The sequence below is a fragment of the Geotrypetes seraphini genome, chromosome 2 (genome assembly GCF_902459505.1).
Source record: "Geotrypetes seraphini chromosome 2, aGeoSer1.1, whole genome shotgun sequence".
NCBI classification, from domain to species: domain Eukaryota; kingdom Metazoa; phylum Chordata; class Amphibia; order Gymnophiona; family Dermophiidae; genus Geotrypetes; species Geotrypetes seraphini.
The window spans coordinates 499,950,007-499,976,804 of NC_047085.1; the positions used below are offsets into that span (position 1 = coordinate 499,950,007).

The 26,798-nt window shown below is 46.0% G+C and overlaps 1 protein-coding gene across 3 annotated transcripts in view; it reads right to left on the reverse strand.

Annotated features, from left to right (window-relative positions):
- The window catches only part of KCNH2 (potassium voltage-gated channel subfamily H member 2), an 809,359-nt gene that overhangs the window by 99,302 nt on the left and 683,259 nt on the right, over positions 1-26,798 (reverse strand). For 2 of the 3 annotated variants that reach the window (XM_033932078.1, XM_033932080.1), the window contains one exon: positions 5,782-5,820. The exons of the other annotated variant lie outside the window; for it this stretch is intronic. In XM_033932078.1, coding sequence (XP_033787969.1) covers positions 5,782-5,820 — 39 coding nt within the window. The remainder of the gene's footprint in view (positions 1-5,781; positions 5,821-26,798) is intronic. 3 annotated transcript variants of the gene reach the window in all.

Here is a 26,798-nt window from a genome sequence, read left to right on the forward strand (position 1 = left end):
TTTCGACAAGGTGCCACATGAAAGGCTGCTTAGGAAGCTGTGGAACCACAGGGTGGGAGGGGATGTGCTCAGATGGATCAAGCACTGGTTGTCGGGTAGACTGCAGAGGGTCGGCGTAAAGGGCCAATATTCTGACTGGCGGGGAGTCACGAGCGGTGTGCCACAGGGATCGGTGCTGGGGCCGTTACTCTTCAACATATTTATCAATGACCTGGAAAAGGAGGCAAAGTGCGAGGTTATAAAATTCGCAGACGATACCAAACTGTGCGGCAGAGTTAGGTCCAGGGAGGAGTGTGAGGACCTGCAAAGGGACCTGGACAAGCTGGAAGACTGGGCAAACAAATGGCAAATGCGCTTTAACGTGGAAAAATGCAAGGTCATGCATATAGGGAAAAAGAACCCATTGTTCAACTACAAATTGGGGGGGGGCATTGTTGGGAGACAGCAGACTTGAGAGAGACTTGGGTGTGCTGGTGGATGCATCACTGAAGCCATCTGCACAGTGCGCAGCAGCCTCGAAAAAAGCCAACAGGATGCTGGGCATCATAAAGAGGGGCATAACAACCAGGACACGGGAAGTCATCATGCCATTGTATCGAGCGATGGTGCGTCCATATCTGGAATACTGCGTTCAGTATTGGTCGCCGTACCTCAGGAAGGACATGGCGGTACTTGAGAGAGTCCAAAGGAGAGCAACGAAACTGGTAAGAGGGCTGGAACACTGCCCATACGCTGAGAGGTTGGATAGGCTGGGGCTCTTCTCTCTGGAAAAAAGGAGGCTCAGGGGAGATATGATAGAGACCTTCAAGATCATGAGGGGCATAGAGAGGGTGGATAGGGACAGATTCTTCAGACTGAAGGGGACAACAGGTACGAGGGGGCATTCAGAGAAACTGAAGGGAGATAGGTTCAAAACAAATGTAAGGAAGTTTTTTTTTCACCCAAAGGGTCGTGGACACTTGGAATGCGCTACCGGAGGAAGTGATCAGGCAGAGTACGGTACAGGGATTCAAACAGGGATTGGACGGATTCCTGAGGGATAAAGGGATCGTGGGATACTGAGAGAGGTATCCAGGTAAAAAGTATAGAAACCCAACCAGGTCGTGCATGTGCAAGACCGGAGGGTTAGGACTTCGATGGGAAGATAGGACTTAAATGGGAAATCAAGGTGGCAAGGGGGCCCCTTCTGGTGATTCAGACCTGTTTGGGCCGCCGCGGGAGCGGACTGCTGGGCATGATGGACCTATGATCTGACCCGGCGGAGGCACTGCTTATGTTCTTATGTTCTAACTACCAGTACCAGTACTTCACGCAGGCAGTGGCGATTCCAGTCCACAAGAACCTCCTGGACTGCAGAGACAAGATTTGGCTGACTCCCTCCTCAGGGCAACCAACATCAAGGAGACTGGGATTGAAGTACCAGTTCTTTCCAGCCCAGGGATTCGACAACCCGCAGCAGCCATACATGGACATTGCGGTAGCTTAAGAGAAACAGAGCAGCACGACCCCCCCCCCCCTCCAACCCCCGTCAGGGAAGGACCTGAAAAATCCTGGTTTCCACGGGGAAAAAGACCTTCGAGGACGCAATGCTGAGCGCACGAATTGCTGCGCTCCAGTTCCAGATGCGGCTTTATCAGGAGGCCAGTGAGAGGAAATAAATAAATAAATAAAATAAAATAGAGACTCCAGCTCACAACTGAGCCAGTCCACACTGGCAGCAGTCTGTGCCCCAGCGCTCGCAACAGTAACATAACTGCTACGCAAACAAGCACCGCATCCAAGGGCAGCCCTCTCCCCAAGACAAAAACAGAACCTTGATCACCCTCCGGCCCAGCATGATCAGATTGTCTGCGAAGGCTTGGCCCAGGATCACCATCGACCAGTGGGCCCTCAGCATCATCAAGCAGGGATTCCGAATTCGTCTCCACTCCCGTCCCTCCCCCCCCCGAGTGGGCGGGGCACCCTCCATCTGACGACCCAACTTTCCTGCAGCAAGGAGAGGACCTGCTTCGGCAGAATCAATAGAGGCGGTGACGAACAGAGGAGATCACCAAGGGGTTTCTACTCCAGGAACCCCCGCGTCACCATGGACAAGGACAACGCTCGTTCCTGGATCTCTGTAAGCTCAACAGATGCATACACAAGGTCCAGACGCACTCTCTGGGTACAGTCTTGGCCCTGTTACAGCCCGAGTATTGGCTAGTATCCCAAGCACTCAGCCCACAGGAGGCATCGTCGCTTCTAAAGCCAAGACAGACGCCTCCAGTACAAGGTCCTGCCCCTTGGACTCTCAACGGCTCCAAGAGCGTTCACAAAGTGTGTGGCAGTGGCACATCCTCGCCTTCAAGGGGTGCGCGTCCTATCTTATCTCGACAGCTGGCAGCCCCGTCAACCAACATAACCCTCCTCCAAGAACTGGGGTTCCTCATCAACTACATGAAATCCCACCTGATACCCACCCAGGGGATATCGTTCATCTGGGCAGTCATCAACACCACGCAGACCAAGGCCGTCCTACGGGACTACCAGATCGACGCCATGACATCCCTGGCCCAGCGCATCCCTGCCAGCAGCTCATCGTCAGTACGCTCCGGTCTTTGTTGTGCAGCACACCAGACTACTCATGTGATCCCTGAAAGGGCACCTCAGACGTCACTGGGACCAGTGTACCCAACCTCTGACTACCCACCTACTGGAGCTCAGGGCCTTAGGGAATGCCCTCGAAACCTTCAAACAGGCAGGGCAGTCCTCACCCAAACAGAAAACCAGGTGGCCTTGCACTATATCTACAAACAGGGAGGGACAGGGTCGACCTCGCTATGCAAGGAAGCTTGCCACATGTGGGAGTTCTCCAACTCCATTCAATGCCCTATCCAGGCAACTTACCTCCTGTGGGAGCAGAACGACCTGGCAGAAAGACTCAGCCACCAGCTGGATCCCGATGAGTGGTGTCTCAACCCAGCGGCGATGAAGAAGATCTTCAGCACCTGGGGCACACCGAGCATCGACCTGTTTGCAACCGAACCAAACTCAAAATACTCGACCTTCTGCGCAAAGAGATCAACCCATCGCCATCTCAGCCCCGACGGTCTGTCTGTGAGTTGGAACACCCTAAGTCCTGCAGAAGATTCTTCAGGACAGAGCAACGGTGATCATGATTGCCCTGTTCGGGCTCCTGCAACCATGGTTCCCGTTCCGGCAAGTGATAGCGGTTCACCCACCTCTCCCTGCTCCCGATCAGTGAAGTTCTCATTACACAACGCGGGAACCTTACCCTCCACCACGACCTGCGTTCCTTAGCCCTGACCGCATGGATGATGAGAGGATGAACCTACCACAAGACGTGGAGCACACTCTTATGGCAGCCAGAAGACCTTCAACCAGAAAACGCTATGGGTTGAAAGGGAGAAGGTTCCGCTACCAGTGCACAGAAACGCAGCGAGACCCCTACAACTGCCCCATACCGGACATCCTGCAGTACATACTGAGCTTATCTCAGGGGGACCTAAAACCCACTTCCATCAAGGTCCACCTAAGTGCAATCACGGCATACCACGCTGGCCTAGACAGCAAACCAGTGTCGAGGCATCCAGTAATCACAAAATTTCATGAAGGGACTGTCCAATCTGCACCCACCGGCCAGACCACCACCGCCCGGATGGGACCTCAACTTGGTGCCGCATCATCTCACTTCGACCCCTTCAAACCTTTGGGGGAGGCAGATCCCGTATTCCTGGCTGGGAAAACCCTGACCATCGTGTCTACCGACACACTCCCTCATGAGAACAGGGTGGTACCCAGAACCCACCCCCGATTCTTGCCGAAGGTGGCTTCAGCGTGCCTCCCGGCACTCTACATCTCCCCACAGGGAGGCACACTGCCACCTCAGCAACACCTCCTGGACTGTGTGCGGGCCCTGACTATGCAGCAGATTAGACAAGCCTCAATTGTTCGTCTCCTACGACCAAAACAGACCAGGACTTCCGGCCACCAAACACAGGCGCTCGCGCTGGATATAAGAGTGCATCCCCTTCACCTATGGTAAAGCGCAGCATCAACCGCAGGTGGGAGCCAACGCCCATCAGCGCAGAATCATAGCCAACACAACGGCACTTCTGCACCACACACCAATAGGGGACATCTGCGATGCAGCCACTTGGTCCTCCATGCACACCTTCACCAAGCACTACTGCCTCGACATAGCATTCCATGCTCCAAATGCATTCGGCCGAGCAGTCTTGGAAGTGGCTCTTCCCTCCCGGGAGGGACAGCAATCACTAGCACAGCCTTGACAAACACTGATCAAGTAGGGGGTTATAAATATCGACAAACACTGTTCAAGTAGGGTGTTATAGATATTGATTAAGTAGGTATTCCAGCATTCCTTCCTAGACTGAATGTGGAATAGGCAAGTATGAATTCTCACATGCAAGTACGATTTGTCACTGTTGACCAGTTGGTTTCTCACTGTTCATTGATTGTCATTGACCAATTTCACTGTTCTGTGAGTTAAGTAGGTCTTCCAGCAATCCTGTCTAGTCTGAATGTGGAATAGGCAAGTATGAATTCTCATATGCAAGTACGAATTGTCACTATTGACCAGTTATGAATTGTCACCGTTGACCAGTTAGTTTTCTCACTGTTCATTGATTGTCATTGACCAGTTTTCGCTGTTCTGTGAGTTAAGTAGGTCTTCCAGCACTCCTGTCTAGACTGAATGTGGAATAGGCAAGTATGAATTCTCACATGCAAGTACGAATGGTCACTGTTGACCAGTTGGTTTCTCACTGTTCATTGATTGTCATTGACCAGTTCATTGTTCTGTGAGTATTATTGCTCAGTTAACACAGCACTTTATCTAAAACCTTGTTTCCACAACTTTACCTGCTTTGCCTGATTACCCTGCCCGGCTCGGCCTCCACAGCCAGGCGAGGGATGCACAAAGCGCTAAGGCGCAGGTCCAGTCGGTACATCCCTCGGCTAGGGAGTCACCCATATGTGGCTGACTCATCCTGCTTGTCCTAGGAGAAAGTGTAGTTACTTACCTGTAACGTAGGTTCTCCGTGGACAGCAGGATAGTCAGCCACACAACCCACCCGCCTCCCCATACGGCCGACCCGGCCACAGCTAGGAACATCCTGGGGATTAGGGGGAAGCAGGGGGAAATGGGTAGGGCTCGGGCATGCCCAGTGGGGCCCGGGCACTGCACATGCTCAGAGAAAAAAAAAAAAAAAAAAATCTCTCTGAGCTATTGGAAAGCTTATCCGCAAATTGGGAGGTGTTGGGACAACACCCATATGTGGCTGACTATCCTGCTGTCCACGGAGAACCTACGTTACAGGTAAGTAATTACACTTTCTCTTCCTCCCCCTATACTCAACCTCCAACCCCATTATGCTGTTCCTTCCTTACATTAAGCTCTTGTAAACCATGCTAAGCTCTATAATTATGGAGAGGATGCAGTATATAAACTTAAGGTTTAGTTTAGCTAGAGCTGAGCTTTAGAGGTCCACCCCCAAAACCCAGAACAGCTTCCTTCAATTAGATTTAGACTGAGTTTTAAAGACCCAAGAAAAGCCATGGGCTCTGTCCTGACTTGTGATGGGCTTCTGGAAATACCCAAGAAATGTTCCTGTCTCTGGCCTTATATGTGCTGGGATTTTAGCTGCCAATGGACATCTCCAAGAAATCTTCCTGTCTTTGGCTTAACTTGCGCTGAGCTTTTGGGGCCGCCACATTTCCACTTTGGTTCAGGCTGCGCTTTGGGATCTCTGAAAGTACCTTTAGGTCCCCTTCAGTCTGCAGGCCTGGGCTCCTTTTCTAAAAAGAAAAACAATGAATAAAACATCTCTCACTCTTGCTTTTTTTTCTCTTTAATGCACTCTGTCGACAGGAGTGAATCCTCTCACATCCAAGGCTGTAATGTATTTGGGGAGGGGGCTGTAAAGAAAAACGAGGCCACCGGTCCTCTCCAGAGGAGACAGCCCCAGTTCTGCTGGGCAATCTAATGCCCAGGGTATCTCTTCAAAGGAGCAGTAGCACAAGAAACGTATAAAACAAACCTAGGGGTGGGGGGGTGGGGGGGAAACCTTTGAGAAATCTGCTGAGTCTGCAGAACCGTTAAAGGGCAACTTTCACAACAAAATAAAGGAGAGCTTGCTGTCCAACCAGATGAAAACGTCCAACTTGCTCAACAGATCTAAGATAAGAGCCGGATTTAATATTTTGGCACCCATAGGCAAGATCGCAGAGCAGGAAATTGAGTGTCAGAGAAGGAGAGCTGGAAGAAGAATAGGGGAAGGCCACTGTACCATACTCATGTACATGGCCTTAAAGCAGTGTCCCGCCAACTTTCTTGAGCCGTGGCACCCTAAAGGTAGTGGCCGTGGCTCGATGCACCTGGAAGTGCACGGATATCGCTGTGATGACATCACGTGCATGCATGACATCATCATCCCGATGTCCACGTGTGTGTGAAGGCCCTCCAGGCAGGTCCTGAGATGCCAGTAGGGTGGGGGGGGGGGGGTGACAGAAGGGAAGAGGGCCAGAAAGGATAGGTGCTGATTGCCTACAGGACATGCCTCCCACTACGAGAGGTGCGTCCTGTAGGCAGTCAGCTGGTGCTGGCGCCTCTCCTCCTCCCCAGTGTACCGCGACACACCTGAAATCTCAGGAGGCACACTAGTTGCCTTGGCACACAGTTTGAGATACACTGCTTTAAAGTGAGCAGAAGCAGGTTCCTCTTTGATCTGGCTATATGGTGCCTTCACAGCCTAACAGCCTAGCCTAGGCCATTGGTTTTCACTCCCAATCCACCAACTCAGAAACCCAATTTTGAGCGGACTTGAGCCCAAGTGGGTGAGCATGGGAATCCTGCTTCCTGCTTGATCTCCCCTCCCCTCCGGCGAATTAAAAATCTTTTAATTTCACTCCCTCAACCCTCCCCTCCCACATACTTTTTAAATCCTTCAGTGTTGCGCTGGCAGAGAGCAGCGACTCTGATGCAGCTTCCTGGTCCTGGTCTAGCACTAAAGGATTTCAAAGGTACTGGGGGGGGGGGGAAGGGGATGTTGGGGAGGAATTTAACAGACACTGGATTGCCAGGATCCCCGCCAGCTTGAATTCAAAAGTGGATGGGGCATGTCACTTCACGGATCAGGTTCTGAGGATATCCTTACATGAATATGCAGGAGACAGATTTGCATACAGTGGAGGCGTGCAAATTGTTCTTCATGCATATCCATTAGAGATATCCTGAAAACCGGACCCATTGGCAGCCCTCAAGGACTGGGAATGAAGACCAAGAGACTATAGCTAAATTCGGGCCTGTCTATGATCCAACCAGCTCTCCAGCAAGTCAGCCTTGAACATGGAGCGCTAGGAGCAGCCATATTGTTCCATCCTCAGCACACTAATGAAGACATCCCATCTCAAGCACTTAGGAGGGGGGGGGAGGGGAACCACACCGATAGCACTAACTGCTGCTACAGCTGGCACAAAATAGAGGCTCCTGGCCGCATACCTAGTGTGACCATATGGCTCCAGAAAAAAGGGGACGGATTGAGACATCCGGGTTTTACTTCCATTGAAAGCAACCAAGATGTCTCAATCTGTTTCTCCTTACTTCCATTGCTTTCAATGGAAGTAAAACCCGGATGTCTCAATCCATCCCCTTTTTTCTGGAGCCAAAAACCCCAGATGTCTCAATCCGTCCCCTTTTTTCTGGAGCCATATGGTCACACTACGCATACCGGAACTTTCCAGTCATGAAAAGACCGAGTCTGCAAGTACTCTTGCCATTTTATTAAGCAGAAGCTCATCTGGACAGGCAAAAACCCCTCTCCTTTCATTTTGTTATGGCAGTTTCCTTTTCATGTACAGTCTAGCCTCTGCTTTTCTCCACATCTCTGACCCCCCCTGAACCACCATCAGCCTGCAAAGAGAACAAAGGTCAAATCCTATTCCAACAGGGTGGGGTGGGGTGGGGGAGAAGAGAAATGTTGCGTAATTGAATGAGTTAGTGATAACTGGATTCCTGGAAGCTGAGCATTAGACCTGAGCTTTGGTTTTGCGGTTGTTTAATGCAGTGTTTCTCCTTAAAAGGGGGCATGCACAGAGCACAAATGGGGAGATCCTGTGTTGCATCTCACTCGGGGAAAAAGAGAAGAAACCTCAAAGAGGAGCATGCACTGGTACTACCATTTTCAACCTGCCGGGTGTGTGTGTTAGGGGAGGGGCAGCCTTTCTCTGCTGTTATTTCTTTTCCCTCAAGGTGCCCTACATGTAAAGAAATTATGCAGCTCTTGACCAATTTATGTTTATTACCTCAGACAGATCTCAGGGCCCAAAAAAAATGGGCCTTTCCTTTCAGTTCCTCTTTATCGTCCCTCTCCCAGGACTGGTATTAAGACATGCTAGGACTCAAGGCAGACATTTTGAAGGGGGTGGTTTCCAAAGCCTACCAGCAAGCTCTGCTTCCTTCAGCTTTGGGGACCAAGCCAGGGCAATTGTCCTGTTTGCAAGCCCCTAACAATCGGGCCTGCCCCTCTTCGTTCCCCTGCTCTTTCCCACCTTGTGACCTGTGGATTCCCCTTCGCCTGTTTTTTGATCCAGGAACAAGGGAAGGAGGATGTCCCCCGAACCTCACGGTACAGCAGTGAAACTTGAGCTGGGCGGTGTGGTCTTCCGGTCTCATCATCATGTGACGGATCGGGTGCTGCACTGCCAGAGATCCTCAATTTCCTCAGGGGACAGCCGCTGTCGTGCAGAGGTTGGGTTACCAGATTTTCCAAATGGAAAATCCAGACCCCTAGACCTGCCTCCAGGCCCGCCCAGACATATCCATCCTGCCCCGTTACACCCAAGTTCCGTCCCCAATCCCACCCTAGCCCCCCTCTCTCCCCCACTGCCCTCCTGCCTGACGGCAATTTGCCTGGTTTTGAAAAGCCGTCCGGACCCCCGGACATGTCTGAGGAAATCTGGACATTAAGTGTAGGGAAGGTACATGAGGTCTTCATATTAGGAGCGCTCAGCTCCAGCCTTTTGAGGGCCAAGGATAAACTTGGATACCAGGAGAATCTTTGCGAGGAGCCAGAACAACTTTTCCAAGCAGATAAAGATGACTTGGGCCTCCAGATCAGTTCAACAATTTATATCAGCAGCTGGAATCAGAGCGGAACTCGCGTGGTTTCTAGTTTGATCCATTCTGTACACCGTTGTCTATGATTTCAACAAGAGCAAACCGGCCCCAACTCAGCCACTCCTTTCTGACTGACAAGAATGCATCTGAACTAAGATGAACAGCTTGGACAAAAGCCCGGAGAAATAAATCCCACCAGGAACTGCACTGCTGTTCTGCCATCTTTGTCCTAGGACAGCCCCATCTGTCTCTTCTGGCTCGTGTACAGCGAGGTTTAGCTCTGGTGGTGCACCAGGCAGCTCGCGACTGCCAGGCCCAGACTGTGAAAAGCATAATCCAGGAAATGACTTTATTCGCTCATAAATCTTTTAGTGATAAAGTCATAGGTTGGATTTTTCACACAGAACACTCCGCAGCAATGGTTTTCGGGGAGAGGAAGTGTCATTACAGGCCTCAGCCAAAGAGCAGATTCAGCAAAGACGCCAAGAGGCCCCGGGAATCTTATTTCATCAGATTCGTATTAAGCCTTATGGAGGAGCTTGCAAGCTCTTATATTCTATTATACTGCCGTCTATTAAAAAGGCACATTGCAGCACTGCTGCTGTGGTTTCAGTAGTAGAATTTGGCCCCTGCTTCCGTGGAGACAGCGGTGTAGCGAGGGGTGAGAGGAACCCGGGACCGCTTCCCTTCCCCGTACCTCTGCAACGTACCTCTGGCGTGAGCAACAACCCCCAAAGTTGCTGGCATGACAGCAGGCTGAGGGTGGCTGCTCACGCCAGGAACATTACAGAGGTACGGGGAAAGAGAATGCGACACCCTCAACAAGACAGCACCCGGGGTGGACCACCCTCCCCCTTACTATGCCACTGTGTGGAGGCAACATTCATAGTGCCCACAGGAGAACGTGGTAAAGTCCTAGAGTTCCAGCTGTTATATAACCAATGGCAGATTAAGGGGGGGGAGGGCAGACCGCCCCAGGCGCCATCTTTGTGTGGGTGCCGGCACCTGTCCTTCTCTCTGCCCCCCCCGTTCCCTGCCGCATGCGCGCCTTCAATTCTCCGCCGCCATACCTCTAGCTCTTCGCCGGCGATTTGCAACTCCAACCTGCAGCTCGTGCCGGCCTCGGCGCTCCCCTCCGACGTTACTTCCAGGTCCCGCGACTAGGACGTGACCTCAGAGGGAGAGACGACGTTGGTGCCGGCAGCAAGTGAGAGACGTCGGGCTTGCGCCGGGAAGCTAAACAGGTACGTGGGAAGAGGAGGGGAATGCGCACGGCAGTGGTGCGGAGAAGAGGGCGAGGGGGGGCGCCTCCCTCCCTCACTACACCACTGTATACACTTTTCCCTCCATATTCACGGTTTCAGCAATCGCGGTTTCGATTATTCGTGGATTTAACTTGGTGGCTCCTCCCCCACCACCCCCAATTATGTCAGCTTGCAGAGAAATCGCTGATTCCAAGCGTTTACAGAGAAAATTGCCGATTCCCGGCACTTTCCTCACCATGTTTTGCCTCTCCTTCAGGAACAGGCCATGTCTCCCACCATGTTATTTGCGGTTTCACCATATTCAGGACCTTGTCCTATGCCTTAAGTAGTTCTGAGGTGGGCCAGCTTAGTTTACCTGGAAAGGTACGAGTGAGCAAACATGAAATAAAAAAATTCAGCTATTACACTTTCTCACATTGCATCAGGATTTACTAGTTAGAAAAACTGTTGATAGATAAGGCCTAATCCAAGAGCAAGTGAGAATGTGGATTAGTAGCTATAAATGAAAAGTGGATAAGCTGGAATAAAATGATCAGAAATACAAAAAGTTTAAAAACAGGAATTTTAAGTTACCATATGGATTTGATATATGTCATGTGCTTGACGGATATAGGGAGGCAGGCTAAGACATTTTGTGATTGATAGCCACCATACCAGCAGATGGGAAAGCTTAAGTTTATAGAGCTTCTTTGTGTTAGAGTGACCAGCCTGAACTAGGCCAATCCTCAGGGAAATGTAGGCAGACAGGAGTTGGCTTTTGACCTGGTATCCACATACCAGGGGGCCCTAGGTTTGCCATTACTTGAGTTTGCTAAGGACAAATCTAAACCACATGTGTATCATGGTATGAACTGATCCAAAATTAAGTGTCAGAAAGTTAGGAAAAATTACATAATAGAAATTTTCTTAGGTAGCTATAGATTAGGAATATATGTTAACAACCAATATAGATTAGGAATATATGTTATTTTGATTTTCATATATCTGAAATCCTGAAGAGATCCTGATAAGGCAACAGATGGTGTTTGACCTCTGACCTTGAGCAACTTTTTTCTACGTAGAATTTTGATGGGAGGGGTACCTGCTCTTTTCCATCTTTTCTTTGTGCAGTCTTAATGAGACAAAGATCTCAGAATAGAAAAGACACACTGATATTTACAGGAAGGGATGTAGAATCTGAGGAGTTTTGTAAGTATATTATAATATTGGTCTATGTATTTCTTCTTTTTATAAAATATGTAAGCTTAATGTGAGAATGTAACTTTTTTAGATATAAGAATGTAATTTGTGACACGCCTATATGAAGCTAGCCTTATATGGGAATAATGTGAACCAATTAGACTGCAGATGGATTGTAACGAAGGAATGTCGTCATTTAGGATATATATGGACGTGTAACTGGTAAAACGTTGGAATTTTTTATGAGCAAGGCCAGCTTTTGGCTTCTGTAATAATTCTCTGATGCAAATGATACTCAATTGATTTGCTAATCAATTAATTGAGTACTCTTATGATCTAATATTGATATCTAATAAAAAATAAGATTTTGGATTTTATTAAAATATTTTGCATCATTATTTTTTTGTCATTTCATTTTACAACCCTAGAATAGTTATAAGTACGCGTGTGTGCAATTATCCTGATCAATATTCACGATGGTTTTTAATAGAAAACCGCAAATAACATATGAAAAAGTTTGCAGTTCTGTTAATCCCTTACCACAGCGAACACAGAGGGAGAAGTGTATAACCATGACATCCAGGGCTGAAACATTTACACAGCAGTTTCATGTTTCTTACAGAAAAAACAGTGGCCACGAGAGGGCCGATAGTTGTGTTAAATCTTGCTGGAAGGATCTTGGAAGGCTGTTCTACTTTTAATCAGCCCAACACAAAGGTTTGATTTGTCTTTTATTCTGCACTGACAGGGAAGTCTTCTGCTTCAAAGGGTCATCTCCTGCCTAGAAGATGGAAACTCACGAATGGAGGAGACTTGGGGAGGCCAAACACTCAGTTTCTTGTCTGCATGCAACCATGAACAACTTCAGGCAGGAAAGTGTGGGCTGCAGGATCTTAAGTAGAGAATGACACGGGGACAAATTTTCCCCCCCGTCCCCGGGGGGAGCTCATTTTCCTGTCCCATTCCTGAAAGCTCCGTCCTCATCTGCACAAACCTCCAACACTTTAAAACCACAAGTGTTTGAGGCTTGTGCAGTTAAGGCAGACCTTACAAGAATGGGACAGGGACAGCGAGAAAACTCGCAGGGACGATACAGGGAAATTGAGTTCCTGCGGGGATGGGGACAAATTTGTTCCTGTGTCATTCTCTACAGCGCACCACTCTAGAAATAAAAGTGTAACAAAAGTGAGCCAAGTCTAGGACAATCAAGCCACTGTGACATCACTGATGAGGTCAGCTCTCAGGCATTGGTGGAATGAGGCATTATGATGTCACAATACCAGCTCTGGTTATCAGAGACTGAAACTTTTCACACTATTTATTCAATTTTCTATACTGTTCTCTCAAGTAGAGAATGACACAGGGACAAATTTTTCCCCGTCCCCACGGGAACTCATTTTCCCGTCTTGTCCCGTCCCTGCGAGTTCTTTTCCTGTCCCTGCCCCATTCCTGCAAGCTCCGTCCTCATCTGCACAAGCCTCAAACACTTTAAAATCCTAAGTGTTCAAAGCTTGGACGGTTAAGGCAGAGTTTATAGGAATGGGGCAGGGACAGGGAGAAAACTCACAGGGACAGGGAAATTGAGTTCCTGCAGGGAGGGGATACATTTGTCCCTTTGTCATTCTCTAATCTGAAGTTGTTCTCAGTTGTGGTGCTAGCAGAGAATAGGAATGTGAGGGGTAGAGCGGGGTTGAAGCACGGGCCAAATGGGGCAGGGCTCGAGCTGGGTTGCAGTGGAGGCAAATCCTGTCGCTTAAAAATTCTTTCTCCTTAAGAGCCCTGCAAAAGATGGTGTAGTATTATGAGCTTTCAAAACTGCATGGGTTTATTCGTTACAAGGGATTCAATGTGGTGTCAAAAGTTCAGAGAGAATAACATTTTTTTTGCTGGCCCAGAATAAGGTATCAAAGCCTAGATTTCAAGGAAAACCTCTGGCACCACAAATGGGAAAAAAAATGAGATAACAAGAATCACATAGACAGATAATTTGATAAGAGATGTAACAAGAACTCTTGGACAATCTGCCCTGCCAGATTGATGGGCAACATATATGAAGGATGTTAACATGATCGACTTGGATATCATCAAAGAATTTGGCTCTGGCATTTTGGAAAATGCTAAGAACACAAGGTTCTGGCAGAAAACATGGACAAGGATTAAAAATAGGCCGAAAGAATGTAAATATTGAGTGTTTTTGAAGATTTGAACTCAGTGAAGAAAAGCCAGGAGACTATCGCACTTGAAGGTCATGCATCTGCGAAAGCAATGGTCCATTCAGAGAGACCTAAACAGATAAAAAAAAGCAAAGACAGAGTGAAAGAGAGATGGAGAAAGAGCCCGTTTCAGCAACACCAATTTCTATATTAGGGGAAAATCACTCCAGATTCCCTTGAGAAAGTGGTGCTTGTAGGAGCAGGGGAACACTCCCCAGCTTCAGAAAAAGGATTTAACCCCCCTCCCCCAACACTATTGCTACCTGGTACAGTGGAGGGTGGTAGATCCTAACAATGCCACAAGCAGTGGCATAGTGAGGGGGAAGACCACCTCGGGCCGTCTTGGTGAGGGCGCCAGCACCTCTCCGCCCCTCCCCCATGCTATACTCACACCCTCCCTTCCCCTGTATCTTTTTAAACCTTCGCCAGCGCAAACAACCTCGTTAGCCTGCTGCTCGTGCTGGCCTGGCTCCCCTCTGAAATCACTTCCTGGTTGTGGGGCCAGGAAGTGACGTCAGAGAGAACGCCTATGCTGGCGCAAGCAGCAGGCCAGAGGGGGAAGGGAGGGCACGAGTGTGACATGGGACAGGGAATGAGCAAGGGGGCATTGTCCCGGGTGCCAAACATCTACATATTTGGATATGATGATGATAAAGACATTGAGTGTGAAGAGGCAAAGGATGGATCCATGGAAGACATTCCAAGATGTTTGGGAGCAACAGTAGAGTATGTTACCTCACCAGGTGCAGTCATGTCTTGAATAAATGGTGATCATCTATGACAGGTATGAGCTATCACGATGCTTGAGGGCCACAAACCAGGTTCCTGTTTTTTTGGCTTGACAAATACGCTAACACCAAGAAGGCCCAATGGAAGAAGCAAGCCCCACCGCAAACGCCTTCATCATGTGCTTGTGAACTGCATTTAACTTTAAAATATGATACTATAATAATATGAAAGAATAGTACAAAATAAACTTAGAGGATCAGCTGCAAAGGTAAAAAATTTACATCAGGCATGGATATTATTCAGAAATACCATCCCGGAAGCCCAGATCAGATATATTCCATGTATCAAAAAAGGAGGAAGGAAAACCAAATGGCTGCCGGAGTGATTAACGAATGAGGTGAAGGAAGCTATTAGAGCTAAAAGAGAATCCTTCGGAAAGCGGAAGAAGGATCTGACTGAAAAAAATTTTAAACAGTCCAAGGAATGGCAAGTCAAATGCAAGGCGCAATTGCAACAGTCAAGTAGGCCTAGTTGAACTTGGGACCTTGCAGGACTATATTCTAAAACCAGTTAAAGGCCGGCCGGTGATTATTATTTACTAGACACAGGTCTATTCTACCTTGCCGAGAGACAGTAGTGGGAAGACTTTCTTACATTTAAGGGCTAGTTTATGTTATTTTCTCCCCTCCATTTGAAGCAAACGTGACCCACCTACCTGGCACTTTTAATAAAGTATTATTTTCTGTTCACCTCAAACTGCTGTGTGGCTCTTCTTTACCCAGGCTCTGGGAAAAGGATAGTGATAGGAGTGAATTATCTTTCATCTGTCCAAACTAGGTTTGTGGAGTTTTGAAAAAAGGCCACTAAATTTACATGCGATGAGACGCCAGTGATAGCGATCAGCACATGAGCAGAATATACCGCAAAAAAAAGGCTTAAATGTGCACACGTGTTGGGAAAAGCAACACCGCCATCATCATCTTTGGGTCTCATTGCATATCTTCTCATTGGGACAACGTGGAAAGCGGAGAGATAAGAATCACCATCCATACTGCCGTCCGCTAGCACAAAATATGCGTGGCTCACAAACGCCTATAATACACGGGATTTTTGTAATTTTTTTATGTCGACTTTTATCATGAGCCACAGCTGGAAACATATAAGACACGCCTATAATACACGCACTCAAGAAGCGTGCTTGTGTTCTCTCCTCCCTCAAAAATACCCTACAATAATTAATGTGAATCTTGTCATTTTCTAATGTCAAATTTTATCATGAGCTACAGCCAGAAACACATGCCTGGGATGCAATTTTCACAGTACCGGCACCTCCGGAGCAGTCTGTGATTTTTGCTCGCCAAAAGCCGGCACCACGCTTGGGGAATCACATGGCGATGATAGAGAATTGCCTGGAGCGCTCCTCTGAATATTGATGAGCCCATTTTGCTACCGTTTTAATATTAATGACCTCATCGTGCTACATTTTCGTAGCAGAGTCGGAGACCGCTAGATAGCTCAGAAAAGACCGGGGTGAGCAGTTATGATAATCAGCCACTAAAACGCATGCACAGTAAACCGGCTGGAACAGGTTTAGCGACCATCGTTAAGGGCACGGTAAATTTTGAGAATCTTCCTCTGAGATCTTAAAGGCAGTCCTAAAAGCAACAGGGGGCCAATGCTTGGACATAAAGAATGGGATGACCTCATATTTATTCATGCCAAAATCTAGTTTGACAGCTGTGTGATCTATAAGCCACGATATCAAAAGTCGCAGTAAGGCAAGAAGGAGAATCCTAAGGGAGGAGAGTTTGAGAACAAAGCAGACAGGAACATATTTGCCTTAATACAAAATAAAATCTAGCGACACCACTGAAGATTGGGCACTGAAAGCGAGCATGTGATTGAATATGACTCCAAGTATCCTAACCGACTTTGAGGATTTTCCATTTATGATAAGAGGAAAATGGGCGAGGAACGCAATGAAAAAATAATGGCATCGGATTTGGTTATATTTAGCTTCAGCTTGATCTCACATAACCAGTCATGAGTCTTGTCTGGATTTGAAGCTATGGAACCATGGGGCGAGAGGAATATGCAACAAAGGAAGCAAGAATCTGAATATCATCAGCACAGTGAACGAAGAATACAAGAAAGGCAAATAATGGATAGTCAAATACTGAGAAGCACCCATCGGCTAGGCCTTCAATGTGAGAATCGGTATTTTTCAAATTCTAAATTCCAACAGGAGCCAATGATGTTTTCTCAAGAGAGGTATCACATGATCAAATCTTACACGCGTGATACAAGAGAAAGATGATGGTATTTTGGACTACTGCAATATTATATATCTGACAAGCACAAAGACAAACTTGGCTAGGCTGATCTTGGTCCAAAACACAGCAGTTAGAATGATTTACGGACTGAGGAAGTATGATCATGTAACCTCCTATTACCGTGAGCTACACTGGCTCCCAGTTGAGGCCCGGGTGATCTTTAAGTTGGGATGTTTATACTATAAAGTCACTTTTGGTGCCGCTCCACTTTACCTTGTTGATAGATATGTTACTATGATTCATGGGAACACTAGACAATCTCATGCCCTATTTATGTTCCCTTCTGTTAAGGGCTGTAAAAATCAGAAATATCGTGGGCACTGTCTTTCTTATCAAGCAGCTCAATTCGATAAAGAATTCCGCCCATTACTGACCAGATCAATATCTTATAAACACTACAGAAAACTTTTGAAAACTTTTCTTTTTTCTAAATTTGTAGCTAGCTAATTCTTGCGTTCTGCATTGTCTCTGTATTCACCCATAGCATAATCTTTTGTAAACCTCATTGAACTAAGGGTTATGCGGTATAGAAATCTGTTATTATGTTATGTTACGTTATTCTGCAATGTCTTAAGTTTTCTTAGAGTCACCTGAAAACATGCAGTATAAAGACAAGTAGATCATGCACAAAGTGAGTGGAAGGGATCATGGTGAAAACCATTTAGTTTTTTTGTAAACGGTATAAAAAGGTTTTAAATAAATAAGTGCATACTGAATGCAATTAGTGCAGTACTGAAAACCAAAAACATGATTTATCTGTTACCTGTGGAATAGTTGGTGGTCTAAAATAACACCCAGGTAGCGAAATGACTCAACTAGTTTAATATGGCTTCCAAACAGAATAAGGTCAGAAGAAGGATGAATGAAAACTGTAACATGATTGGCTGCTAGACAGTGCTAGTGAGGTCAGACCTTGCTATGGTCAGGATAACTAGATATATGACATCACGAACCTTTAAGAAATTTTTCTTTGTAACAGAGCAGAAAGACCCTCCAGGCAGTGCATTGCATGCGAACTCCAGTGCTTGAGTCATTTGACCTTCGACACCTGGCTTCATAAAGCAGTACAAACTAGCAAAAACCAGCAGGACTTGGGTAATGGTAGATTATGACATAGATGTGGAAAAAAAAAAGTTTATCTGATTGGCTATGATGATTCTTAGCTGTTGCAATGCCAGGCAGAAAGCCAGAGTGAAGAATGGAAGACCTCCAACAGCTGAACTGTGCTTCAATGCACCATTTAAAGAGAGGATAATTTGCAAATTCTATAAATAAGCAGGGAGATAAGCCCATCTTACGTTCCCCTCCGTTTCTAGAGGGGAGAGTTTTGTTATATCTACCATCATTCATCTTCCCAAGCCCTTCACTGGCCTTCTGCCACTGAGCCTAGAAAAGAGATGACAATGTACAGTGCCAAGTTCTACTGCCACTAATATCTTAGGACTGAAAGCTCTGCCACCCACCGAGAGACCAACATTTAAAAGGATCCAAGGAAAGCAGAAGCCTAGCTACGCAATGAAATTCCATTTCTGGAGGAGATTTTTTTGGCTATTCAACAGGGTTTTTTTTAACTTCCATTTTCAGTGCTTCATGAAACTTGCAGGGTCTGGTCCTTCCCTTGGCAAACAGCCCTACAAACACCATGATACATCAGGAGAAAGGAAGGGGAGGAGAGAAAAAAAAGTTCTAGGGTTACCTTAAGGCTCCAGAAAAAGGAAGATGGATTGAGACATTTGGGTTTTGTTTCCAGTGAAAGCAAAACCCAGATGTCTCAATCTGTCCTCCTTTTTCTGGACCCATATGGTAACTTTAGAAAAGAAACAAGCCTGACTTAGAGTCACATCACATCCACAATGCAGTTGGAATACTTTTTAAGCATCAACCCTTGGGCCTGTCCACATTGGAAAGGGTGTCACAACTCACAAGGAATATCACACGTACACAGATACAGGTGAACCAATCAGATAAGAACATAAGAATAGCCTTCCTGGGTCAGACAAATGGTCCATCAACCCCGGTAGTCCATTCCAGGTCCCTAGTACCTGGTCAAAACCCAAGGAGTAGCAACATTCCAGCATCTCAAAGAATAGCAAGATTCCGGAACCCCAATGACAGCAACATTCTAGAGCTGAGATTATGATGTCATAATGCCTCATTCCACAGTGCCTCAGAGCCAACCTCAGCAGTGATGTTACAATGGCTTAATGGTCCTATACTTGGCTCATGTAAGAGCATAAGAACAGCCTTAGTGGGTCAGACCAATGGTCCATCAAGCCCAGTAGCCTGTTCTCACAGTAGCCAATCCAGGTCCCTAGTACCTGGCCAAAACCCAAGGAGTAGCAACATTCCAAGATCTAAAAGAATAACAAGATTCCGGAACCCCAATGAGAGCAACATTCCAGAGCTGAGATTGTGATGTCATAATGCCTCATTTCACAGTGCCTCAAAGCCAACCTCATCAGTGGATGAATATGCGAGGTGTAAGGAGATCATGACAGCCAACATTCTGTCTCTGAAACATCTCAAGAAACAGAATCACACAATCTCTTTGACATCTGAAAACATGCAATAGTCTTCAGAGGTCTAATGTCCAGCCACAAACATATCTCAAGTGACCCAGAAACAGAGAAACTCACAATAGGTCAGAAAGACCATAGGAGCCATTCATGTGCAGGAAAAGCTCAGAAATAAAGACAAGGAAGCAGTGAATCACATTTAATTCCACTGTGCTATGTTTCAGACCCTGCAGTCACTTAAGACTACCCTCTGCAACATCCAGGACATATTGAGGTTGGGCACCAAGAAGGCACATCTATCCACCAAAGACACATTACTGTATCTGGTTGGCTGATTTTCTCCTTTTCCATATTCACATTGGTTGAATCCTTCAGTCGGGTACTAAAAGCAATGCTACACGATCTCTTCTGTATGGTCCTCTCCATCCACCACAGGTCAACAGACATAGGAAGTAGGCTTCCCCTTTTTCCTGCTCTCTTCCAGGATTAGGGAACAGGAAGTCATATTTCTCCCTAACCTGGACTTTCTCTGAAAGACAGGAGACAGACATAAGAACAATGGTCCATCAAGCCCAGTAGCCCATCCTCACGGTGGCCAATCCAGGTCACTAGAACCTGACCAAAATCCAAGGAGTAGCAACATTCCATGCTATCGATCCAGGGCAAACAGTGGCTTCCCCCATGTCTTTCTTAATAACAGACTATAGACTTTTCCTCCAGGAAATTGTCCAAACCTTTCTTAAAACCAGCTATGCTATCTGCTCTTACCACAATCTCTGGCAACGCATTCCAGAGTTTAACTATTCTCTGAATGAAAAAATATTTCCTCCTATTGGTTTAAAAGTATTTCCCTATAACTTCATTGAGTGTCCCCTAGTCTTTGTAATTTCTGACGGAGTGAAAAATCGATACACTTGTACTCCACTCAGGATTTTGTAGACTTCAATCATATCTCCCTTCAGCCATCTCTTTTCCAAGCTGAAGAGCCCTAACCATTTTAGTCTTTCCTCATTCTAAAACAATTCCTTCCAGACTATAGATTAGAATCTCCTGGTGCAGGCAGTGACCAGTTCCTGGGCTGCACCATTATGGCTCAGTCCAATCTGCCACTATCCAAGTTCTCTTTGCTGGGAAGAGTACACACCTTTACATAGGGCTTTTTTCTTCTGCCACGTCTTCAAATGCCTCATCATCCTCTTCCTCCTCATTTCATCACAAGCAGTGCAGGTCCTCTTTCTTATGTCATCACTATGAGGTCATCACAGTAATTAGGAAATACAAAGAATGGGAAGGTGCTGGTAGACAGCATGGGAAGTCAAAGGGTGGGAGAAATGAGGGTTTGGAAGAAGGGATATGAGATCCATGGAAGAGTGAGGGACAAAAAAAAGATGGAGTAGGAGAACTGAAAGGGGATGATGGCAAAAGGATAGGGCTGTTTACAGAAACAAATTGGGGGGGGGGGGGAGATGTGGAAAGTTAATGGGGTAATTACTTTTACTTGACAGTATTGAGTGCCTGAACCTATTTTCTCTCTACCTTAGGGCATCAGTCTCTGGGAAATAATTGGGGTGGGGGGGGTGTTACGGATTATGGAATAGAGTAATTCTTCTCTGCTCTAGTCTCAGCATTTCCCTTCTGTGGCTTGGGAGCTGAGGGGCTAGACCAGGGGTGGGCAAGTCCGGTCCTTGAGGGCCAGAATCCAGTCAGGTTTTCAGGATTTCCCCAATGAATATGCATGAGATCTATTTACATGCACTGCTTTCAATGCATATACATTGGGAAAATCCTGAAAACCCAACTGGATTCCAGCCCTCGAGGACCGGAGTTGACCACCCCTGGGCTAGACGAAGCAGGAGGCAGAGGGCTGTTCTCTACAGGAAACTGGCTAATAGAGCTGGAGTTTAAGGCCTATATGTCGTGACAAGAGGCAAGCAACCACAAGGGAGACAGTCACCTCTAAACACTAACCAGCAAAATCCTAAAAAGAGCAGAACTTGCCTGGTCTCAAACCCCTCTTTATTAGTAACAAATAAATCCTATATGCAAATGGACTAAAACAGTCACATAGATATATGGCAAAGAGTAAAATCAAGTCATGGACTTGACACGGTCCGTGTTTCGGCTATGGTGCCTGTATCAGGAGTCCCAAAAGATAAAGACAAACCATTAATGAAATCCAAATGCAATAAGATAAAATCCAAATGCAATTTGAGATATCTGCGGTCATCCCAATTTTTGGATGTCATTTATGTTTTATCTTTATCTTTTGGGACTCCTGATGCAGGCACCATAGCCGAAACATGGACCGTGTAGAGTCCGTGACTTGTTTTTACTCTTAGCCATATATCAATGTGACTGTTTTAGTCCATTTGCATATATAATTTATTCGTTACTAGTAAAGAGGGGTTTGCAAACCAAGCAAGCTCTCCTCTTTTTTGGATTTTGTGATGAGGCAATACAGGAGAGTACCAAAATATGGTACCGTATTTCCCCATGTATAGGCCGCTTATACATGGGTTTTACAAACTTATGCAGTGGGTGCGACTTCCTTATATGGGGCGGCCTATCTAAAGACATCGTAGATAAGCCGTCCCATTAGATCAGCCGTAGCGCTACTGGAGCCCCCCGTACCTTTTAAAATACTGTAGCTTCTTCGCTGGACGGCTGCCGGCTCCTTCCTCCAATGTTGTGGCCAGCGGTGCTGGGCAGGAGCGATCTTTTTGCATCTAGCCTGGCCACGCGCTGCTTCCTCAATGCCTGCTGTCAGTGCTCGCGAGTCCCGTGAGCCTCGCAAGAACTGATGGCAGGCACTCAGTAAGCAACGCAGGGCCAGGCTGGATGCCAAAAAGATCGCTCCTGTCCTGCACCGCTGGCCGCAACATTGGAGGAAGCAGCCGGCAGCCATCCAGCGAGGGAGCTACAGTATTTTAAAAGGTACGGGGGGCTCCAGTAGTGCTGCAGCTTATCTAATGGGGCGGCTTATCAAGGAGTTTTAAAACTAGAATAGGCGTTTCCTGTGGCCTATACAAAGGGGCAGCCTATACATGTGAAAATATGGTAACTGTCCATATTATCATCCATTCTGTATCCTTAAATTACTGTCATTAGCACTATCATGTATTTATTTTATATTTGGGGGGTTCTTAACTATGTGGAGATCTAAGAAATTACCAAGTAGGTGAGAAAGGGCAATCAGATGTAGGTAGAGATGGTAGGAGAAACGCAAAGAAAAAGGGATGACAGGAAGAGATGGAGGCAGAGAGAGGGAAAGAGAAACAAGATGAATGAGAGAGCAAAAAGAAGAAAGAAATGTCACAGATAAATGGAGGGGTAGGAGCAAAGATAAAAAGTCCAGACATATAACAAGAAAAGTAAAATGAAAAAGAGACTCTTGAAACAAAGTCTGAGATGGTTATGATAAAAGCAGAGGAAAGGCAAGGAGAAAAAGAAATCTGTCCACAAAAGTAGAAAAAAAAATAATCCTCTCTACAGTATACTGTATATATGGTACCAATATGGATTTGGAGCTGTGTGCAATGGATATGGGAAGGAGAGGCTGTACAAGACATATGACAGCATGGCTTCTTTATCCTCCTTCCTCCATCATTTCTGTCTTATGTTCTCTCTCATTATGCTCCCAGTTCTAAGGGGTTTGGGCCAGCATAAAAAGGGCAATGGTACCCCATCACAGTGGTCTCCTGCCCTGCACTTGCCGGATAGCACTTCATGGAGAGGTATGGCCAGAAGCCTCAGAGGAAGGCAACATATGCCATCCAACACTGAGGGGGAAGAGGAGGGCATGGTGGAGGTGCCATCGATGGCCTAAGATGATCCTGTTGCCTGCCAGAAAGACTAGTGACATGAGATGAGGTACAAAGAGAGATACAGAGACAGAGAGAATATATGGTTGGGAGAGAGAGCTGGGGGGGGGGGGGGAAGAGAGAGAGAAAGAGAATTGATTGGCTAGGAGAGAGTGCTCTGGAGAGGGAAAAGCAGGAAGTGTCTGGTGAAATATTATGCATGCTTTATAGGAAACCGCTTTGGTTTAAGCAGTTTAGAAATTTTAAAGAAATAAATAAATAAAGAGAGAATGTGACTGGTTGGGAGAAAGAATGTTTTGGGTCTACCACTGTTAGTGGTACGACGGGGTGCTGAAAAGTTCTCAGCCCAAGCAAGACGAGAATGCCGTGGATATGGTTCAATCGACGATCTGAAACAAAGTCAAAACGCAGCATTTCATTTCTGCAAATCGGTACTTAACAAAATAAGATAACACCTCTTTTCAGCTACAGTGGCGAAATAACGCTCAGGATTTAGGAAGTTGCTTGGTTGGGCTGAGGTCATGTTGTCCCTGGAGAATTATAACATCGTCATGGCATTTCACTATCAGATCATCAGATGGTCAGATCATCATTTAGTGACTTCATTGGCTCCCGGTTTATTTTAGAGTTCAATTCAAATGTGCTTGTGTTGTCTTTAAAATCCTATATGGTATCTTTACTCCTCTCCTTCCTTTATCTTGGAACATTTACAGATTCTCCTTTGCAAGAGGTAATCAACAATTTAAATGATCTCTTCCTTCCAAGAAAGGTATTAAAGGAGGCAAGATTTTTAGTCAATCTCTGATTTTTAAGTTCTCTCAACTTTAGAATGATCTTCCATTTCTTTTAAGGAGTTCTGGCTCATTTCAATTTTTTCGTAAATCTTTAAAAACCACTTTATTTGCTAAACACTTTGAAAATTAATCTTCCGAAACTTACGGCCTCTTTTACAATGCCGCGCTAGCGGCGGCTCTGCGCTAACGGCCTCAAAGCCCAAAGAGAATGAAAATGGCTTCGGGGCTGTTTCTGCGCGGCTTCGTAAAAGGGGCCTGGTTTTATTCTTTATGGTTTTTATTTGTTAAGTTAACTATTGTAAACCGAGTCGAGCTTTCTTGGAATGATGTCTCGGTATATAAAGCCAAGCCTTACATTAGATTAGATTAGTGATTCTGAAACTAAGGATTCAAGAAGAAAATGAGCCTATTATTAGAACATCAAAACGATAGATTAGAATATAGTATTTAGTGAAGCCAGAGGATATTCCTCCTTTATTTGGCGTTTTTCCCTCAGATATTTTAGAGAAATCCTTGGAAGACCAAGCAGAAATTTTGATCTTGTACTTTAATGAGCAATACTTCATAGAAGCGGCCAATCTCGAGTCAAAAGAACAAACAGATGGTATCATGGTGGCTTGCGTCTGTTAAAGAAGCAATTGCGTCATACAGAATGTTTGTGGTAGAAACATAAAGCAGAATGTTTGAAAGAGAAGTTAAAGTATATGCTCACAAATTAGAATAGAAAAAATGAACTATTTTCGTAAATTAATTATAGACAGTGACAATTATTCAAAGACACTTTTTTCGATAGTGAAGGAATTATCAGGGACTAATAAATCCCATGATAACAGTCAAACTCCTCCAGCGGAAGAACTTGGAAAATTTTTAGAGATGAAAATAGATTTGTGATTGCAAATAGAGTTGACAAAAATAATAGGAGAAAAAAATGCTGAGAATCTAGAACAGGGGTGGGCAACTCCGGTCCTCGAGGGCCGGAATCCAGTCGGGTTTTCAGGATTTCCCCAATGAATAAGCATTGAAAGCAGTGCATGCAAATAGATCTCATGCATATTCATTGGGGGAAATCCTGAAAACCCGACTGGATTCCAGCCCTCGAGGACCGGAGTCGCCCACCCCTGATCTTGAAGGTAACATTTTTATTTATTCAATTTTCTATACCGTTCTCTCAGGGAGCTCAGAACGGTTTACATTAATTTATTCAGGTACTCAAGCATTTTTTCCTTGTGGAGAAAACAGCGAGTAGCGTAGCGAGGGCGAGAGGCGCCCGGGGTGGTGGTGCCCCACCCCTGCCCTTGTCTCCGCCCCCTGCTCCCCCCCTGCTTTGCGCTTGCCCCCCTTCCGTTCCCCTATACCTCTAGCTGTTCACCGCCGCAAGCAAAACGAACTTCAACGTGCTCCTCGCAACCCTGTCAGCTCTCCTTCTGTCACTTCATATCCGCGGCACCTGGAAGTGATGTCAGTGGGAGAGATGACGTGGTATGGCATTATTGTATATGTAATATCAATTACTCTATTAGAGGTGGGTGGGGGGATGGGGGATAATAAATCAGGGGAACTGCATCCTGAGAATGAACAAGCATTATATATTTAGCCAGCATTTTTGGTTCTCATTAAAAGGCCTCCATAGGTATATCATGCGTACTCTCTATATGGTTCGGCATTGGTACTGAAGGGAATTGACTTAGTAGAGACAGAGAAATTGTTCACCCTCTCCAAGGTGAAGAGAACAAGAGAGCACTCGCTACAGTTAGAAGGGAAACGTACAAACGTAAGGAAGTTCTTCTTCACCCAGAGAGTGGTGGAGGTCTGGAACGCTCTCCCGGAGGCTGTTAAAGGGGAAAACACCCTTCAGGGATTCAAGACAAAGTTGGATAAGTTCCTACTGGAATAGAACATACGCAGGTACGGCTAGATTCAAATAGGGCACTGGTCTTTGACTTAAGGGCCACTGCGTGAGCGGATTGCTGGGCACGATGGACCACTGATCTGACCCAGCAGCGGCAAATCTTATGTTCTTATAGACAGGAGGGACAAACTCAGGTCAAGGTCAAAGTTCATCATTTTTTTTAGGTACTAATGGGTGATGTACATTTTCTATCTTGGAATGTGAAAGGGTTAAACTCCCCGTTCAAACATAGCTTATTATTGAAGGAAGTGCTGCGCTTGAAAGCAGAACTGATATTCCTGCTAGGGACACTTTTTTTTTAAATCTAAACATGAATATCTTCTGTGCCATAAGCACTATAAATATATTTATTTAGCTTCCAATCAAGATAATACAAAAACGAGAGGAGTGGGCATTTTATTCACTGATGACAAACCACAGGGCATTCATACAATCTTAAAAGATAATGAAGGTAGAGATATATCTTGATTCAAGCCACGTTTGGCCAGTGTTGGTTTCCATTTCTAAATATTTATGATTTCAATAGCAGAGTATTTTTTTTCTCAGCTGACTGAAGTTCTGCAACGCCATTTAAGGGGGGGATCTGTTGATAGGGGGTGATTTCAATCTTACCATTGTCTCAGCCTTAGATAACTCAGCCACCTTGGTGCACTAAGCTGATGTGGCCCGCGCAAATCTGCTCCAATATATTCAACACTGGGGCCTAATTGACTTATGAAGGTAACAACATATGAATCAGCGAGAATATACATTCTGTTCTTCCGTGCACCAGACTTATTCTTGAATAGACATGCGGATGGGAGTAGAGCTGCCTGATTCGCAATTCGAATCGATTCATCGTCAGTGGCACAAGCCTCCTCGCCGCCGATCTATTCTGTGCAGATCTACTTAGACCTGTCT